A 20,374-nucleotide genomic window follows, 5' to 3' on the forward strand; every position below is an offset into this window, starting at 1 on the left:
GATGTTTTCTTCTTTTATACTCGAAGTTTTCTAACCACAAAATAAATATCCTCTAAACAAAAAAAATTATTCTAATTGTTACTTGATTTAGTCGTCAATTGTCGAGTTTGACTGAAAGCAAACATTCATCCTATCATTAAGAAAATATTAATATATGGCATAAATACTAAAAAATAATTTTATAAAAAAAATCTTGTATTATTAAGGATCGAAAAAACCAATGAATTATATTAGGTCTATAATTTCATGGATATACTCACAGTATAATTTAAAATATTAATATGATATGAGACTTTGAAAGTCCTTACTTTCACATTGCAAGATTAAAAGTTGTTAATCGTGATCAGTTTGACTCAAAAGCTTAACATTGTGGATAGATATAGTCTAAACCTTAAGACAATCTTACGGTAAGAAAAAGAAGAAGAAATATAAATATTTCCTTATGGATAGATATAGTCTATGATTTTTTTCTCCTTGTGTGTTCTTCACATTTACAAAGTCATCTATCTTTCCCTTTATCATAATAGCCTTCTCTCTCTCTCTCTCTCTCTCTCTCTCTCTCTCTTGAGAAAAGATCCTGCATCGAGACCTGGACTAAGAAATCAGAGTCTTCCACTTTAGATTAATCAACTCATCATTCTGGAAGCTGAAGAAATGAAGTCGTGATTTCGTTGTTTTGGCAACTTTGGTAGACCGACTGCGTTTAGCTTTGTCTCTATTATTTGACTACTGAGCATCTCTTTTGGATAAAAGAAGCTCAAAGTGGGAATTTTACAGCAAACCAGCCGTGTAATGCAAGCTTTACCTTTGCAATATTTTAACGTGAAGAACGTAACACAGGAAAGGACTGCTGACATATATTACTGTTCTTATTCTACCTCTTAATATTCAACTTATACAGGAATATTTCTCTCAATGTTTATTGCCAACTTGATAAAAGTTTATTTAAATAGGGAACTCTGTAAAAGTTTATCGAGACATAATGTATGTTCGAGTCCAAATCCATTCTAAGTTTTTTTTTAATTTCTTTATCATTGTATTCATAATAGAAAATAATAATATATTTTACTTTCTTGGATGAATATTTATAGACCGATAAATGAATTCGATACATCATCATCAAACCAATAATATTATAGAAGAACGATAGGTGTCACCTCCGGCCCCGCCCTACGGCGAGGTGGGTAAGATACACTGAAGAGAGGAAAGGAGGGAACGCCGGTGCCTCTCTCTCTCTCTCTATCTTCCTTTCTCCTCCGCAATGATGGAAGGAAGCATGAGATGACTGAAGCAGACCAGACCACCTTGTGGTGTGCGTGGGATATGATAACTCGGAATCTTTTCTCGTCGAAGCCATCAAAGCTTTCTACGCCAAATACCACCGGAAAAGACACATGAATCATCCTTTTGCCTTCTCGTAGGACATGGTTGCAGCTTTCTACTACTTCTTTGCATGCATTACAATCTGCAGACTCTACGGCCGAACAGACGGGTGCAGGCAAGCTCAGAGGCCTTCGAGAGCGACGTAGAATGCATTCCCACGTCACTTTTGCAACTTGAGATTCCGCACATTTACTTGTATGGAAATATTGATCATACAAACTACCGAGGAAACATAATACTACCATCGTGTATGTTGTCATACGTAAAGCCCCACCACGCACTCGCTAATAAATTACTGGTGTTCGTAGAGGAAGACCGAACTCGCTTTCTAATTGCTTAACCGTGCGGAGTTTGTACTCCTTCTTTCTCCCCGTCCACCAAAGGCCCCACGGGGTAAAAGACAAAGATGAGAGATCCATGGATCGTGAAGAACTCAATGCGGACAGCACTCGAGAACCCACCCCATGTTGAAGAAGCCTTTTGCCATCATGCATCTGCACCTGCTGTTGTTACCGATTGCCTTCCATGGATGGAGAAGGAAGTGTTTGAGCTATTTGTTACGGTGGTGGGTGATTTGTGGAAGTCGCTTTCTGGCGTATGATTTGTTAGCAAACCACACCACATTGAGAAGTGTTCTCTGGTGACACAATAAGAATGGGTTTTAGGACCAAATAAACGGTGGGCTTAGTGGATGTCATGACACAGCTTTAAGGTTTCTATTAAACAATGGTTATTAGGAACAAAGGCAAGCTAAGAGAAAAAAATCTTCCAAGTAATAATGAGTAGATCGAAAAGGAGACATAATTGTGGGTTAAGTGGCTGTCTCATTCACAAAAAGCGGCCTTTAAACCACTATCAGCCTGGTTGATTGACAGTAATGTATTGGATAGAAATTGATGATGGAACTTTTGTTCCTGTGGCCAAACATGGCACCGCGAAATGGCGCCACAGAAAGTCCAAGCAATAGTCATTAGCTTTTGTTGCATGAGGGCAGCTGTAAGATTATAAATAAAATGATGCACAAATTCAAATTTATATGAATTAACTCCTTTACATGGAGGAGAAGAGAACATTCTCTGATCAAAGAACAAAGCTTGCAGCATGCCAAAGACTTTTGGGACCAAAGTAATTCTGGGCACAGGATTCTCCCACATGTGAAGTTTTCTGAGAACCTAACTTTGAAGTATCTAAGATGAACAGATACATAAATGAATCAACATTATATCATGCAAAGCTAGAGACTGCTGATTAGTAGGCAAGCGTGGTGAAGGATATTGGGTAAGAATGCTATGATGCAATCTCATAAGAAACAGTGATCCTTTTCAAGCCTGCATGGTTTAACCCTGGGACACTTCAAACTGACTACTGATGCTAATTTATGCCTTGATGACACAGGCATTTAACACATATCCTTGTTGAACTGTAGTTGCACAAATTAAAACACAGACAATCCTAGAGAAACTTCTTCTCATCTTGAACACTCGGTTCAAACGACAGACAATTTGCCAATACAAATGTCACAACAGCTACAACAGCCGCGAAAAGGAGAAGTTAGTACTGCTGGATGCAGCCGAAGCCAAGTAACTTGAGGATATCATTTACCCCTGAAAAGGCAATGGACCACTAAATAAGAACATTTTCCAAAACGTGGACAAGATATGATTTACACTTACGTGCTCATCATCAGCGTTATGTTGTCTCCTTTCAACAGAATCCTCCCTGTGAAAAGGAAGAGTAGGCCTAAACGATAAATAAAATGGAACAAAAACAAAAAACAAGCAATAACTGCAAGGACGAAATAACTTGACCAACCCAATGGCTTTCTGGTTTTCTTCTTCACATTTAGTTCCTCAGCTTCTTCCAGGACCAAATTCATGTATTCATCAAAACCCTGACAAACAATCACGCCACCTGTGACTAATTAGGAAATTAACCAAAAACGCATTACATTGCTTTTGTTAACATATGAACATTCATCGACCTGCATTACATTGCTTTTGTTAACATATGGATTTTCATCTACCACAGACAATACCCTTGTCTACCAAAAGATGACTTTTTCTGTTGGGAACATCATGTGTGTCTATAATATATGTGAAATAATTTGCTTACTCCTAATTAAGACTGAAAACGCAATAGTCCGCAAACTTCCCATTTTACAGTATCCCAATAGTTAATTATATTTTCAAATCTGTTACTTTGATAACTTCTTTAGCAAAAATAATTTTATGACAGTGAAGAGAAAAAACAACATGCAGTAGAAAACAAGAAAATATCAACAACTTGAAAAATTCAAGAGTAATAATAACAAAAAGAAACATGTACTAATATTAAGGTAATAACATTTATATCTACAGATATATGTGCATAACTGTCTAAACACATGCTCAAAAATAAAAAAAGGGCAAGAGATTCTTTTTCAGAAAACCATAAAAATGTTTTGAAGCATTGCCTTCAACAGGATAGATTTTGACAGTGCCTGATGCAACAAAAAGAAGTCACATAATAATTAAAGAGAATGACTCTGATCAATGCTTCTAAGCCTATATAATTGATGTGACAGATTATAGAGGGAACTCAATATTGGAATCAAGAAACACAAGTTGAGACGCAACTTCTGTTTTCTTCTGTGTCAGTTTCATGCTTTAAAAAGAGAGAATATAATACAAGTCATTCTGGCTATTTTTCAACACAATATTTAACGATATCTATAAGATCAGTGTCACAGATGCAAGGTCACAAAAAATGCATCGGTCACATTCAGGTATAAGCATAAAAAATGGGAAATAGATCATCTGATAACTGTATACCCAATAAAGATTTACCAAATTTGAACAAAGTACCCAATAAAATGACAGATCACATAAATAGAAACCGAGTTTGTAATTAGACCTAATAAAAGACTGTCCACTAAATCAGCCTGAAGTGGTCACAATGAAGCTTCATAGTTATGACACCTAAATAGTCCCACATTGATAAAAAAAAAGTAGATTTTGTATCTATGGATATAATAGCTTACTGCTACAAAGCTTTGGCTTAAGCATTTTGAGCCGTGTGATTAAGCCAACTCCATACTAACTAATTGACTAATAGGCTACTTGAGTCATAATAAATAATACTAGGGCAGCTACAGCAACCAGTGTGGATTGTAACTCAGCAATCACCAAGAGGGACTAACTCATGCCCACAGAGATGAGGATTTATTTATATTAATTTCTTACTTCAACAACAAAGATAGTTCAAGGAAAAATACGTCACACCCTCACAAGGAATATGTGACTGTTAAATATGGAAGATGGTCAAAATCCTGATATTCCCATACTGGAAGAAACAAGAAGACATTTCTCTTGCCAGTACTGACTTTTGTTAAAGTATCTATGACAAAATGACTATACCAAGTCAAAAGATAATATCGACTAACAAGCTACAAAAGTCATGAGAATTATTACCCTATGATTTCAAAAATTTCATAATGGATCTTCATATGATGGATCAAATGTAAATTTGTCCACATCATATGATGGTGGAAGGGCATTCGATTGGCAGTTTCATATAGAGTCATCATTGTTCTCATTGCAAATCATCAGTTGTTGGCAACATAAAAGACTAAACCTAATCACGAAAGTGAAAAGCTATCAACCATTCTCGCTGACAGAAAACACATGGATCTCATGCAAAATATGCAGATAAAAAATGTGCCAAAACTTGCCTCTAAATCACATTAATAACTTAAGAATGCTCGAGAAGATTATTTGGCACAAGGACCCTGACAGATAAAAGCTAACAACAAACAAAGCTTTTGTTTGTTATCCTAAACTAAAAACTTTAAGCTGATATGAGGTCCCTCGACTTCATATACACTTATTACTAAACTTGCACATCCTTTGTAAAGGGGATATATTTCCAACGGTACCTACAGATGAAACCAAAACCAACAGTCTTCGAAGAAAGATATGCTAACTTACTGAAAATCTTTGCATTTTATAGAAAAAGGATCAGCAAACGTCTTTTAAAACAATGCCCAGATTTAGACAGTTAACCCACACCTTGTTCTCCTAATTAAATTTCTAGGGTCTTGTTTTTCCCTCTTTTCCTTTTTGCATATCACTAAGTAAATCATCTCACGTTGACTCTTAGATCTTGAATCTTGGTGTGTTTGACATTGTGCTTGATGCCAAAGTATTTTGGCTGGTGCACTCATAACAATATCAGATGTTTTTCTCATGACATGTGCACTAGACATAAGAAGGTGGTGGGATATTTTAATTGGACTGTTTAAAATCCACTACCAGGAGTAAATTATTTTAAGCTGAAGCTTTAAAGTCATTGAACCAAGACCAAAAAAGAAGTGGCATTTAGCAACACACAGGGAGCATCTATGCTTCAGCATTAAAGTTCTCCCTACATAATTGACGAATAGAACATGCGCACTTATTTGAACAATATCAAACCCCTCTTAGGATTCCTTAATAATATGCATAGCCCATAATACAAGGGAAAAGGGCAAAACATAAGAAGAAACAGTTCTGGTTTATCCATTTTTGTCAATTCCAGAGGCATGCTACAAGTTCAGGCGAATAATTTAGGTAAATTCGAAACAGGAGCAAGATCTGACTCGACAAATTTTCCTCTCAAAATTCACAGAGCACATGAAAGATACAACTTTAACACGGAACCTCGATATGATGGTGAAAAAGAGAAGCAAAATACTTACAATAATACGCCCCTCGATCCTCAAATCCTTCTGCTCAAAGAGCCATATCTGGATGCGAGCTTTCTGAAGCAACAACCCAAAAAGTCGAATAAATAAGTAAACAACACAAGAATTAACGGAAATCAGCGTACGCATCAGAACTTACGCTTTGAAGGAACCTGAAAATTAGATTCTGCAGCAGGATCGCCGATGCCCGATCGTGATTAACACAAGAAGCACCACAACAAAGAATCAATAAGGTGAGCGGAGACGGAACGAAAACTAGGGTTTGAAAAGAAGAATGGAGGGAGAGCGTACGATCGGTTGGGTCATAATCCGTTGGACTTTGGTCGACGCCATTGCCGCTTCTCCCTTGTAGCCGGTTTCCTTTTCTCCTCTCTCGGTTCCGGCAGAAGCCCCTCCCGATGAACGCGATAAAGAAAACCCTAGCTTGAGCTCTAAAAGACGAGCGCAGGTCGAGAGTTTAAACGAGTGGCCACAAGTCTTTACACGAAACTTAAAGCCTAGACATCAAAAATCTCAACGGTGGATGTCAACGATGCCAATAAGAACTCTCGACGGTGGATGTCAACGATCTCAATAAGAACTGTTTCTGATGTTTCGGTGCAAAACGTCTCTTAGGTACGTTCATTAGCTAACTTCAGCGTAGATATAAAAGTGGAACTCTAGATCAATTTAACATATGACGATCAATTTAATATATATAAAAAATAATTTTAATGTTTAATGGTGGACGGTATTAATAATTTTAACGTTGACACTAATATAATTGTCTAATCGCCTTCAACAACGATAAGGTATGCTCTAACCGCGATATCACTTGCCTCTACGAGCAGTGTGTTGCTAACCTCATCGTCGTCCATCTCGCTCCGCTTTGTATCTACATTGATACTAACGCAGTTGCCGCTTAGAAGCTATGTCAACGTTGACCCAGATGATGGTGGTTGCTCCCCATCCCATTGCTTGTCTGTCATCCCATTCTCTTGGGAATAACTCCCGAAATCCCTCTCCCACCCCATTGCTTGTCTGTCATCCCATTCTCTTGGGAATAACTCCCGAAATCCCTCTCCCACCCCATTAAAGCTAAGAACACCTTTGCCCACCCCCTCCTCTCTCTCTCTCCTAGTCCGCTCCCACTCAGAACTCTCCACCATGCATAAGTAGCACTCTACTACCTCCCCAGACCTGTTTGTAGTCGCACCACCCTTTGCTCTAATGGCCTTCCGCACGATAACGATGACATGGACGAGCTCTTGTTAATGCCTAATGGAGCATGCCGCCTTGTAAGAGTCGAAGAGCTAGAACCGATCAATGATGGATGCCACTCTTTGTGGCGTGACATCAATTTGTTGCTTTAATTAGGTGCCCGATCGATGCCACACGACATAGGGTGACTTCTATCACTGATCGGTTTTGGCTCTTCGATTTGTACGACTCATGCAAAGTAGCATGCTTTGTTGGGCATTAACCAAAGTCGTGAATTGATGCGACACCATAGAGCGCAACATCCATCGCTGATCGATTCCGGCTCTTCAACTTGTACGGCTCCTACAAGGCAGCATGCTTTATCGAGCACTAACAAAAGCTCATCCATGTCGTCGCTATCATGTGAGAGGCCATTGGAGCAAAGGAGGCAAAGCACTTCTTGCGCGTGGTGGAGAGTTATGAGCAGAAGTGGATCAAGGGAGAGGGTGGGCAAAGGCATCCTCAGCTACGACGTGGGATTTGGGGATTGCATCGACGTCGATGCTAACGTCACTACTGTCCACCATTGAATATTAAAATTACTTTTTTATCTTTTGTTTTCGTCGATAAAAATAACATCATTAGGGTAAATGAATCTAGATGTTTCACTTTCGTAACTATAGAGATACCTAACTTTTTAAAGCGTAGGGACCAGAGGATAATATGCGAATAGCCTGTGCAAAAATGACATTTCTTTTTCTTACCCTTCCTATGGTTTTGAAATTGAAAACAATTATAAATTGAAATCGATCATTATAAACCAACTAAATAAAAAAAATAAAAATAAATCATAAATAAGTTCTTTGTTATAGTAATATAATTGGTATTTTATTTTTAGAACATATTCACATAAATTAGAATCTTAATAATTTTTTTATAAATCAAAATCGATGAATCGTATCAAAAATCGAAACTAAATGGACGATTTTGAAACTAGAACTAGTTAGGTTCTACTACCATGGTATCCCTACTATAGTTCACAATGTTCCCATTCCTCTTGGAAATTTCCGAGTAGCAATAGAAGATTTTTTTTGAGGGTATGTACATCAATTTTGCATTCATTAGTAAGAAAAAAATTGGGTAAAATATGAGAATTTACTTAACAGAAATAGAGAAGTAGATCATTTTGTTAGATGGTATTTACACCAGTTTGGATTCACTAGTAGAAAAAAAATGGGTTAGATGATCTTATATGCTGCAATTGTGTATTTATCAGAAAATACTAAAAATGGGATAAACATCCACAGAAGGTGCGACAGTAAACCTTTCCCCACCGTCACGGAAGATGCCAACCGTCTTAACTTACCTCAGGGAGATTCCGTGTCACGTATTAAGATGCATCCAAGATTACTGTTGCTGCCGATGTGGGACAAAAAGTATACAACCTTATCTACCCGGCTCTTTTCATAACTTACAGTCAAGTTCTTTTCAGAAATATCCGCAGTAAACCAGGAAGGCATTTGTGCCACAAACAGATTGATAAAATAAAAATGAAAATAAAAATAAAATACTTCTCACGTAATTGCAGTAAAATCTCTTGATCAAAGGTTTTCTCCATTGTCCTTCCTTTCCAACATTACAAGTCCAAGAAACTATGTAAACAGAAACTGTTTTCTTGTCCCACTCTTGCATTATTTCTTTAGGGATTCCATCTCGCATGAGGTAATAGTATTCATTGTGTATAAGAAAAATACATGATCTTGGAACTACATTTTAGCTTACGCTGACAGACTTTGTAATTGTGAAAGTATACTATAGTGAAACATATCATGAACAAAAATGAAGGTAGCTTAAGCTAATTCAGCTAAAATCAATCACCAACAAAGAGCTCTGTTATGAAAATGAGGTTCTAATTATGACCACAATCACAACCTGACAACAGCATTGGGAAATCAGTCAATGAAGAACTAACTAATCAAACAAAATACATTAGCGAAAGAGAAATGTTGTGTTGCATTCATATCAGTACCTGTCTTACCTTGCAAATGCCAAACATGATATGAGATACCCTACTGAACTGTAGGCATACATTTGCACAGTAAATTAAACCCATCCATAACACACTGGGCTAATTGCACAAAGACTAAAAATAGTTGTTCTTAATCAGGTATAAATAAGAGGATTACAAATAAAAAAAGTGTTACTTTATTCATGGCCGATGGCATAAAAGCAAAGATAACCATCCCTCTTTGGACATTCTTAAATAAATGTGTGGTCCACAATTATAATTGCATATGCTTTGCACAGAAGAGTTTCTCAAATGTAAAAGCACAGGCTTCCACTTCTACTTCGTTTCCTTTTTCTCGATGACAGGGATTCCACAAATCCATTAACAAAAACAAAGAAGGAACAATCTGTATAAGTTGCACCTTACAAGCAAAAAACCCAGGTCACAATAATGATTAACTTTTACACCCATTATCTGTTTATACATGAAAAAGACAAGTTTACAATCATCCATACTTATCTATCTAGTCTTCTTCATTTACAGTATCGATATCTCTTCATTGTATACTTAGCTATCTAATCTAATTGCTTCACACCATCATCAACAAAGGACAATTATTTTGCAATGAACAGATTTGCTACCAACCTATAAAATGAATTATACACATATTCCTAGATGCCTACCAAGATGTCACAGATAAACCAAGATTTGTGACAAAAAAGTCAGGGTACTCTTCTTGTGTGTGGTGGCAAAGCACCCTCGTGTGGCATGTAATTAATGCATTAGGTTCATGGTGGGCCAAGCCTAACCCTGTGCCGATTTTGCCAAAGCCTAAAGGATATATTTAGGTGTTGTCACACAAGGGGTAAGCTAATGCAGTAGCTTCATGGTGGGTTAAGCCTAAGTCTGCTGATTTTGCCAAAAAACTCAAGGATATATTTAGGTGTTGTCAATCACGGGATAAGAAAGTTGAGCATTAAGAAACCTCCTTGATGATGCTCCCCACTTAACAGCAGTCATCCAAACTTAGGCTCATAAATTAAGTTAAACAATATAGCACAGGACCAACCATCATGGGCTACTAAGAAGCATGCTAACATCAAGTTGATTAAAGGAACTGATGAACAAGTGATACTTTTGCCCCAAAAAGAAACCTATTTGTTTTGAACATCAATTAATCTACAAATCCAAGAGGTATATCCTTATCTTGAAACTAGCAAACCACTGGATATAGGAAAACATTGAGTTCTTTGGTTGTTTCAAACAAATTTCGCTGTATCATAATGTACCGTCCGGTATGAGCGGTATGTACAAGTCCAATAGGGGACCAGTACGAACAGTACATATTAGCTTATCGGTATATTCCATCGTACTGTATATTAATACATTAGTACGATTCAATATGTATCATACCGACAGTAGATCGGTATACCGGTACGGACCGATATGACGAACCATGGTTTCAAATAAGGAAGAGTTGTCTGCCTTCTGATAAGTACCACGTTGGCTTAGGAAGTGGTTCATTTAGTTGGAAGAGTGAAAGGTAATTGTCACTTCAGCTGGCATTTCAACAATATAAAGTACACAAAAGTTGCTTTTAGATAGTAATTAACTAGGGAGAGTGAGTTTAGGATGCCTTGGGTTCATGAACATGTAGATCTTATTGCAGATACACTAGTACCTGAAAGAAAGATCTTTCAAAACCTTGAACCCCCATCCCTAAACCAGCTTTACGAAAGAGAGAGATGTACAACTAAAAGACTTAAATTACGATAGAATTCAGAAACTGCTTGACAAGATCTTGACACTTAGGACTGTCCAAATGGTGCGTCCCTTGGCCTCATGGATTGAGGTTGAGAGAAAGGAACACTGTGGTACTTTGATTTGATAGTCAGAACTCAAAACATCAATGAATGATTGGTGATGGAGGACACCATACCAAAGCATACTCATGCACAACAGATAAGACTTACATAAAGAAGTTCCTTTGTGACAAGATAAGAATTTTAAACATGCAAACCAACACAAAACGTGGAGAGACTATAATACTGAACCCAAAAGTCTAACCAACAACACAAATCAGAAACACATCTATGATCAGCTGATAAAAGAATAGGTGAAACAAATATACAGTTGCAATTATGTATTCAAATGATTCAAGTTCCAATTCCTTATTGACTGCATCTAAAAATCGACCAAGTTGAAATTTACCAAGAACTCTCGTCTTCATAAATAATATCTACTCCACTCGTACCAGTCATTCCATCTCTAAAATCATATCTCGAGGACAAGTGACCCTTGTTTAGTTACCATCTTTAATGGTTAATGATCACCGAATCTAGGAAAAGAACTAATTTACCAAAGCTGCAAGATAAACAAGGAGTACTCAAACCAACATAAAATGTGTTAGGTCCCATTGACTTTTGAAACCCAAAAAGCCTGACCAACCATCTGCATCAGAAAAATGTATTTAAGAATACTACAGTTTCAAACAATATCTTATGATATCTTGATTGAAATCCAATTCGGCTTCAACATGCTATCTAAACTAAAAGGTGAGAGATTCAAGTTTTTTTTTTCAATAAGTTTCTATTCATCTTTTACAGCAAAAGATATATGACAAATCAAGCTGACTCTTTTTGGCTCATTGATATCTGTACTTAGCAAATATTATTGCTTCCATAAACATAACTGATTCCTCATCAAAATCAACTATTTGAACAATATATACTCACCCAATTAACCATTTTAGATGACTATCGCTCATCGAATCCAAGAGAAGACCTTAGATTACCGAAGTTTCCAGCTAAACAAGGCCAAAACGCTACATTGATAAAAAAAAGAACATCATTTTGTACAATAAACACGGAACCCTAACACAAGGAACAGAAATAACTTACAAAGATCCACTGAACGAACCCACCCCGTCGGCCGGCCAACAGTCGGCTCCAGCTACGCCACGCCAACGAGAGTGCGGCAGATCGGGCAACCACGCGACTTCGCCAGCCACCGGTCGACGCAGGCGACATGGAACACGTGCCCACACGAGGGGAGAGCTCGGCACCTCTCCGCCTTCTCGAACCCTTCCAAGCACACGGCGCAGTCCGGCGGAGGCCAAGGCGGGGACGCCGATCGACCGGAGTACTCGAACCAGGGAAGCCCCTTCAGCTGGGCAACCGAGAGGCCGGCGGGCGAAGCGTCGTCGGCCGCGTTCGGAAATAGGGGGCCGTTGCGGCTGCGGCGGCGGAGGGTGCGGCCTGCGACGAGGAGGTGGAGGAGGACGACGGCGGCAACCCCGGCGAAGAGGAAGAAGAGCGCGAGGGCGACGGCCATGACGAAGGTCTGGAGGATGAAGGCCAGCACTCGGGCCCCGCCCCGGGGCTTGGCGAACGCAGCGTCCGACGGCAGCGTCCGGGGCATCGCAGCGGTGACGGCGGGGAGCGGGCGTCCGTGATCGATTCCAGCCATGAGGTTCCGCCAATGTTGCCGGAGGACGAGGAAGCGCTCTCGATCGCGGTCTCGGGTTTCGGGATAATATTGGAATGCGGGATTACTTGGTAAAGGAAAGAAGCTCTCGCGGAGGACTCTATATTGACGCGTATCTACCAATCGTAACCGTTGGTTCTGCTTCGCGAAGCGCCGGATGATGGTGTGGGATGACGGCGGCTCCGCTGCCGATATACCCGGGCACGGTCCACCGTTTCCTTCGCGCGTCGAGACGGGAAGTGATAGTGACATGTGTCCTTAAGTTGACTGAGTCAACGTTATTTGGGTGGGCGAGGGATTTGGCGGCCTCAGCCTGCCGCCGCTGGTTTTCGTGGGCCCGTAAGATAAGGATCGCGTGTCGGAGCGTCGTCGGCCGTGGCTGCGAGTCGAAGGCGTCTGCTCGATCCTGATGAACATTGTTAAGATTCGGGCAACCAGGCTTCGGATGATCCTGGCCAGGCTTGTCGAAACGACTTCGGGCCCTTGCTATTAGTTCGAGATTCGTGCTTGATCCTGATAAACACTGTTGAGATTCGGGCAACTAGGCTAAGGATCCTGGCTGGGCCGATGGTCTGAGTGCTGTGGTTACTAATTTAAGATTGGTGCTCGATTCTGATGAACGTTGTTGAGATTCGAGCAGGCTCTTGGGATAGGATGCGTGCTTGATCCTGACGAACACTGTTGAGATTCGTGCACTCGGCCTCGTGTATAGGATCCTGGACGTCCCGTGGCTTCGATTTCTTCGTACCTGATTGGTCCGTTGCCGAGGCCCGTCGGCCGTGCGTATTGGTTCAGGATTCGTGCTCGATCATGATGGCACTTGGGCCTCGGAGGATTCTTGCCGAGCCGTGGGTGACTTCTTTGTCGCTTATTTGGGCCTGATTGCTCGTTGAAGACATCTGGGCCGTGGATATATGTTCAAGATTTGTGCTTGATCCTGATAGGCTCGGGCATCGAGGCTTGGGACGATCCTGGCCGTGGCTATAAGTTCGCACATGATGAACACTATTAAGATTCGGAGAATTTGGGCCGAGCTGTAGGCTACGACTTCTTTATACTTATATGGGTCGTCTCGTTTAAGGCCCATAGTTCCCTGTCAACTCTCCTCGGGCCCGTTACCTGCAATCCCTCTCGCGTAGCTTCTTGGAACCGCCGGCTGTGCAAACCCTAGAATTGGAGCGGCGAGACCGCGGCACGTTCTTGGGCGCAGGCGGAGGAGATGACTGGAACGATGAAGTGGGAGATAGTGCATGTTCCTGGTGAGCCAGAGAGCTCTCTCGAAGTGTATACTGGTAAGTCGTTTTCATCAGATGAAGTTTAGTGTGACGAGGGGCGTTGTTTACTTGTTGATTTTGGTTCAAAGTTCCGATCGTTTTTGCTGTTTCAGTTGATGTTTTGGCTTCGAAGATTGAGCCAAAGCTTGCCAACAAGATTGTGAGGTTAGCATTTTGTTCTACCGGTGGTTTGCTTGCTTTGACAGATACAATTTTTTAGTTGTCTTTCGGCAGTTGTAATTGGTTTTTGCGTGATGAATTTGTTTATGATGGTTTCTTTCTTTCTTTCTTTGTTCCTGCTATCTGTTGAATTGCTTAGGCAGTTGAATCAGGTGTGTCCACTCGAGAATCTCCGTCATGTGAAACGGGTGCGAAAAAGGACGGTTGAAGGTCTGACCTTTCCTCCTCTTTTTCTGCATGAGTAAAAAATGTTCTTTTTCTCTTTCTCTTTAATCTTCTGGTGTAGAGTAATAAATGTTGAGAATGGTGGAAGATGCTTATTGGTACCAAAACATGAAGGCATGCTTGATTCGTGGAAAATTCTTTACTCAGATAGATACCATCCTTTATCTTCGTTATTGCATTATTGCTTTATTATTAGTGCATACTGGTATTTGGAGGGATGCCTTATTTTCTAGCCAATCATCTTAGTTGTAGACGATAGCTACTAGTTGTGTGAACTTGATGTCTGCTAGGCAGTGCTTTCTTGCAATTTTTTGATAGATATTCTTTGTTTGTGTTCCTATTATGTTCTTGCATCTCATCCTGTAAATGTTATATCTGACTTATAGTAATTTTTAAATGACATCATGGAATTTTTCTATCCACATTTTCTTTAATAATTTGTATGTTGGGAAAGCCTATTTGATGTAATCCCAAATACTTGTATTATTTGACTTTTTTCTGACAGGTAATGCTGAGTTGTCAGTTATTCTATGTCTTTCTGATGAATATGAAAAAGATGCAGAGGCAATACCAAGAGGTATTCATCAGCTTATCAGTGACTATAATTTGTGTCCTTATAACACAAAAGTGAGCTCTCTCTCTCTCTCTCTCGCTCGCTCGCCTTATCTTATTCATAAGGAGTCACTAATTTTCGTTTACAAATTTCTGGATGTCGAAAAGCATCATCACCTTATAATGTAGTTATTAAAATCATGAGATGAGGATTTCCATGTGAGAGGTTTACACTTGATACTTAGAGGCAGAAAATTTGGCATTTTGGTTTATGATGAGGTTCGTCCTATGCACCTCGGGCATCATGGTTTGAATTGTGGAAATAACTTTTCTGCAACCAAAGGGAAAGTTGTACATGTTTTGCCATCCCTAGACCCTCTAGTGGTGAGAGTCTTATATATTGGATATCCATTTTGGAATGGAGCACAAACTGAATGTTGGTTGTTATATCTCCATTTTGTATTTGATCTACATGGTGCTTTAAAATTGTTTAAAGAAGTCACTCAAAAGCTATGAAAGCCAAGACCCCATGGGAATGTTTGTTTATTATGTACCTAGTTTCATTTAGTCATAACATGGTTTCAAGCAACATAATATAATGGTTTGTCGGAGTAAGGGACTTGAATTTGCCTCTAACAATTTTGATGTTAAATTCGGTTATTTTTTACAGAGATCACCTTTATTAAGAATTTCTTATATGCACTAGTGCTGAAACTAATTCCAGGTTGCCAAGTATGCTGCTGGATCAAAAGAAGAATGGGAGGAACAGTGCAAGCTTTGGCCGACGTCATATCATCCATCAACCAAGTAATTTTGGTTAAATTGTCATTCAAATATTGGAGATATTTACTTGTTATATTGATTTGTCATTGCCTTCAATTTCTATATCTCATCAAATTATAGACAGATTTTTATGGATTAGTGGCAAAATTTTCTGTTGTCAAATTTCTTAATTTGTACAATGGAAAAACTATTTCAAACTTTCCCACCTTTCTTAGTTTGGACTAGATTGAGATTTAGTGCATGTACTGAATAAGCTAATTTTGGTTGTGTCTTAATGGATTAAACATGGAAGACCATTAATGCAGATTTACTTTACGTAAACAAAGATAGAACAAACAACATATCTCTCGTTTGATGGTTGGTTACTATGTTAAAATAGGTGAGTCTTTGAATTAGTAATTGAGGGTCACATTTTTATTATTAGAGTTCCTAAACATATTCTGAAGAGTTCCTCTTTAAGTATAATGATGTGACCTTATGTTGTTGTTGGGGAGCTTGTTGGATTCTTATATTTGATGCATTTTTATTGAGTCTTAAACAATTACAATCTTTTCCAGGCACTGGTGTCATAACTTGTGCCCTTTTGTTGGCCTGTTGAAGAGGTTGGTATAGTTCATGATTGACAAGTCCAATATCTAACAGTTGGATCAGAGTTTAATTCATTTCAGGTTCTTGTGAAAAAAAGAATATGATGGAGTAAAAGATAAGAGCAAGACAACGAGCCAACAAAGATGAAATATCAGCAGTTAATAACAGCTGCTTTCATTTATGAAAAATCCAAGATTTTCATTGTGTTTTTGGACAAACAATTGTACTCTGGGTATAGATACTAATTGTTCTTGATGGGATTGCAGTACAATCTTCTTATCTTTGCAAATGTTACAGTCTCGATGGGGTTTCTGGACTGAGTGAAGGGGAATTGCAGTTGATATTCAACTACATGAAGGTTGTGATCCAGTTAACAAAGTTGAGTTATACTGGTGGTAAAGTATGTTATTTATTCTACTTCTGCACTATTTTCACTTCTTGCACAGACTTTCTTTTTTGCAATTTTACTATAAAATAAAATTTTGAGTAGAGTTGAGGCTTTAACACTATTCTGGAAAGTTACTGCACTTAGTATTCTGTTACGCTGATATATACTATAGTTTTTGTAGATGCATATCTGGTTTTGAGTTTGTTTTCTTTTTCAGATGTGTGAAAATCTTGAAGGTTTTCTTCTCTCATGGATTCTACAAGTCATAATTATTTTGTATGGCTGTGTGCATGCATGTGTGCGGATGAGAGGGGAGTTTGTCCAATTACTGATTTTATGAAATTAGAGTATCCAAGCGTATGTTGTTTGAAGTGTACTCGGGACATATGCTTTTGTAGGGGATTGGTCAGCAACTACTCTTAGCAGCTTGTCATTTTTTATATCTTTACAATATGAGTTGTTTTTTTAATCCTTTTTTTAATTTTGTGTTTACTTTCAATTTCTCTATGTTTTCTGTTTATCATGAATGTTGTAAGAAACATTCTTTTTCTTATTTTCTATCTTGCTTCTTGTATTTTGCAGAAAGCATCACCAATTCTTTAATTGCCTGCTCATTTTGTTGTTGACATATTAATACCTCTCACGCTACTTCATATGCCTATACACCCAGGTCTTCCTCCAGTTACTAGAGGATTTTGATTGTTGCAGAAATAATAACTAAATATTGAAAGTGGAATTGTCCCTTTCAATAATAACATACATACATACATACATACATACATACATACATACATACATGTATTCAAGTCTAAGAGCCTCTGTCGTTTGTTTTACTATGTTCAACTTTTATAGATTTGTATGAATATTCATGTCAGCTAGCACTTAGCTGAGCATGTTCTTCAGCATTGCAGGTTCTAAATGCTGCTATCATCGTTGATCCTATTAGTAGGCAAGTCATTGCAAGTGCTAATGACCAAACGTGTCCATGGCCCACAACATACAAGACCAGTGCAAGATATAGCTGCAATGACAGGTGTGGAGTAACCATTGCATCCCATGATTCCAATCTGAATGGATTACAGAACAGTCTAGAAATTTCAGTTCAAAAATTTCAACTTGATAGATGCAGTGATGTATGTGCTGGAGTTTCTTGCTTAAATCCTTGGGGATGGACAACACAAAAACAAAGCAGTCAGAGTTCCTCAATGAAAAGCGAGAGCAAACGTACATGGCATCCTTTAAGGCATGCTGCTCTTGTTGCTATTGAAAATGCCGCAGAAAGAGATAGGCAACTATTCCCTGGTCCAGGATCATCAGAGTCTCAATCTACACCAAATGGCAATCCACTGTGTGCTGATAATTGTCCACCAAAACGTCAAAAGATACAGGTGTGAGCTTCTAAACTTTACTATCCATTTAGAGTTTTAGTTTCTATACTGCTCTATAGGTTTCATTTGTAAAAGTTGAACCTTGAATATGTTGTCTATTGAATTAGCAACATGTATGTCAGCTGGATCTATTTCGTCAGGAGCACAGCTTGGTCAAGGAAGTTCCAGACAATAGGGAACCTACTGAAATAATGCGGCCTTATTTGTGCACTGGCTTTGATATCTACCTTGTATGGGAGCCATGCACCATGTAAGCCAAATTTAGTGTTTAATATGCCAATATGCATTTGAGATTTGGTCTAAATTTCTGGTTTTGGAGCTTGTTTCAACTAGACAATAATGCTAAAACTTTTCAGTAGTTAGCCAATATATGACATGCATACCGCAGATTATGTAGTTTTTTGCATTAGATATCTTCTGATATATTTATATCTGCATGTTTGAAGGTGTGCCATGGCACTTGTGCACCAACGAATCCGTCGCATTTTCTTTGCCCTTCCAAATCCAAATGCCGGTGCTTTGGGCAGTGTCTACAGATTGCAAGGAGAGAAAAGTTTGAATCATCATTATTCTGTTTTCAGGATTTTGATACCAGAGCAAGACCTTAATAGGGTAGAATTAAATGTATCTGATAATTTCTTATTACATGGCTGAAATCCAAGTGGTCACAGAACTCTCAAATTGTATTGCTCTCTAGTCTCTATTAACCATTCAAGTGTCAACCTGCAGACAATTAGTTTTACCAGTTGACTTGTCTTCACTAAGGTCCTCATAAAGCATTATAATCAAATTGGGTTTTGTCTCGAGGAGTTATAGAGACAATCTTCTTCTCAATTCTCCATCATCTGAGAGTTTCTTGGCTAGACAATGATCATGTTTTCTCTTTCTGGGTGAAGCTTTTCAGGCTTCGTCTATTGTATTATTAGAAGTTATCTCAGAAGAAGAATGGTTATGAAACTTGAAGACTTCACTTGTTCTTCTACACTTCACTCTCCTGCAGGACCACAGGAAATCTTTGTGCTAAGGTAATTGAGAACAGCTTACTGACTCTCATCTGAGTGAATGGCTAAATCTTTGCCAACTTCTAAAACCATGTCTTATTCTTAGCAAATTCTGTCTCTTCATGAACCTTTTTTTGCTGTGATTTTCCTGTTGTTGTTGATGTTAAACAATGAACTGATATTGAGTACTGGTTCATGTTTCTGACATATATTTCTTTCCTTTTTAATCTCTAGTCATATGACTCTCGGACAAAATCCATGTCAGGAACCATACGCGCTCTCATGTGGGACAATCATGTCCACGCATGGAACAAAACATAAAGGAGCCTCTCCTTACATGTGTATGTTTTAACTTATTGGAGTTGTATGCCGTCTGTCAAACACATGAGCAGCTGATTAGAAGACTTGTTCAATAACCCCACATGACCACATGAGTCCAACTTGATCGATCCTGTTTGATCTGAGATTCATTTCAACTTAATCTAGATATTGATATGGTTTATCAATCCAGTGATCTGATCAGGTGTCTAATCTGATCATTTTCTGGTTGAAGTCATATTTGTATGAATTGAGGTCAAAACATATGGAGTTGTATCTGGACTGATTGTAGCAGCAATTCATTTTGTTCATATACTGGGTCTTACAGCTGTCCCTTCTGACTTATGTTGGATAAGAGTAACCCTGCATGTCTGTGAACAAGTTTATCTGAGACATGACAAATCATGTCTTCATGCACAACTCTGGCAATGCTGCCAGTGAGAGAGGCCCTGTTGTCAGTTCACATGACTTCAACATGTTCCTAAGCATTTTACATCTTAAGTAAACTCTCGTCTAAATTTTTTTTCAGGTTTGATACAGTGGATAACTGCAGTAGGAAAGATGAAGTGTTACAGGGCTGAAGATTTTATACTTTGCATCACGAAGATCCAAGACACATTTCAGATTGCTGATTGTTTTGCCAAAACAGCATGTGGTGAGGAAAGGAAGTCTTATTTATCTGAGGGTCATGTAGGCATCAAACTTTTGCATCTTGACTTGGTTAAGATACAGGTATAAAATCACATCTGTTCCAATTCACGCATCTGATTCACAATCTACATCTTGATGTTATTTGAATGAGGCATTCTACTCTTTATGTAGCCAGCATATGACATATGACAATCCTTTATCATTAGTGAGTCCAAAGAGGAATAGAGTAGATTCCTCTGGTGCTCTTGCA

General features: G+C 38.7%; 2 protein-coding genes across 8 annotated transcripts; one reads left to right on the forward strand and one right to left on the reverse strand.

Moving 5' to 3' along the window:
- Positions 1–2,686: 2,686 nt before the first annotated feature.
- LOC135597086 (uncharacterized) lies at positions 2,687–6,552 on the reverse strand. Its single transcript, XM_065089560.1, has 6 exons — positions 6,395–6,552; positions 6,243–6,269; positions 6,098–6,160; positions 3,196–3,274; positions 3,057–3,102; positions 2,687–2,987 (listed from the first exon to the last, which is right to left on the reverse strand). Exons 1-6 carry the CDS (start codon positions 6,434–6,436, stop codon positions 2,978–2,980), a joined length of 267 nt encoding a protein of 88 aa, XP_064945632.1. The 5' UTR covers positions 6,437–6,552; the 3' UTR covers positions 2,687–2,977.
- Positions 6,553–13,887: 7,335 nt separating this feature from the next.
- Positions 13,888–20,374, forward strand: LOC135582421 (tRNA-specific adenosine deaminase TAD3-like). 7 transcript variants are annotated; one of them, XM_065089566.1, is made up of 12 exons: positions 13,888–14,068; positions 14,164–14,215; positions 14,370–14,440; positions 14,961–15,082; positions 15,732–15,814; positions 16,348–16,392; positions 16,676–16,778; positions 17,678–17,799; positions 17,890–18,154; positions 18,262–18,404; positions 18,601–19,179; positions 20,003–20,374. In XM_065089566.1, exons 1-11 carry the CDS (start codon positions 13,996–13,998, stop codon positions 18,806–18,808), a joined length of 1,287 nt encoding a protein of 428 aa, XP_064945638.1. In that variant the 5' UTR covers positions 13,888–13,995; the 3' UTR covers positions 18,809–19,179; positions 20,003–20,374. The 7 variants fall into 7 exon arrangements, with proteins under 7 accessions (XP_064945638.1, XP_064945639.1, XP_064945633.1 ...); XM_065089567.1 differs by having other exon boundaries at positions 17,896–18,154; XM_065089561.1 differs by having other exon boundaries at positions 17,678–18,154.

Source organism: Musa acuminata, chromosome BXJ1-11 (assembly GCF_036884655.1).
Source record: "Musa acuminata AAA Group cultivar baxijiao chromosome BXJ1-11, Cavendish_Baxijiao_AAA, whole genome shotgun sequence".
Classification (NCBI taxonomy): domain Eukaryota; kingdom Viridiplantae; phylum Streptophyta; class Magnoliopsida; order Zingiberales; family Musaceae; genus Musa; species Musa acuminata.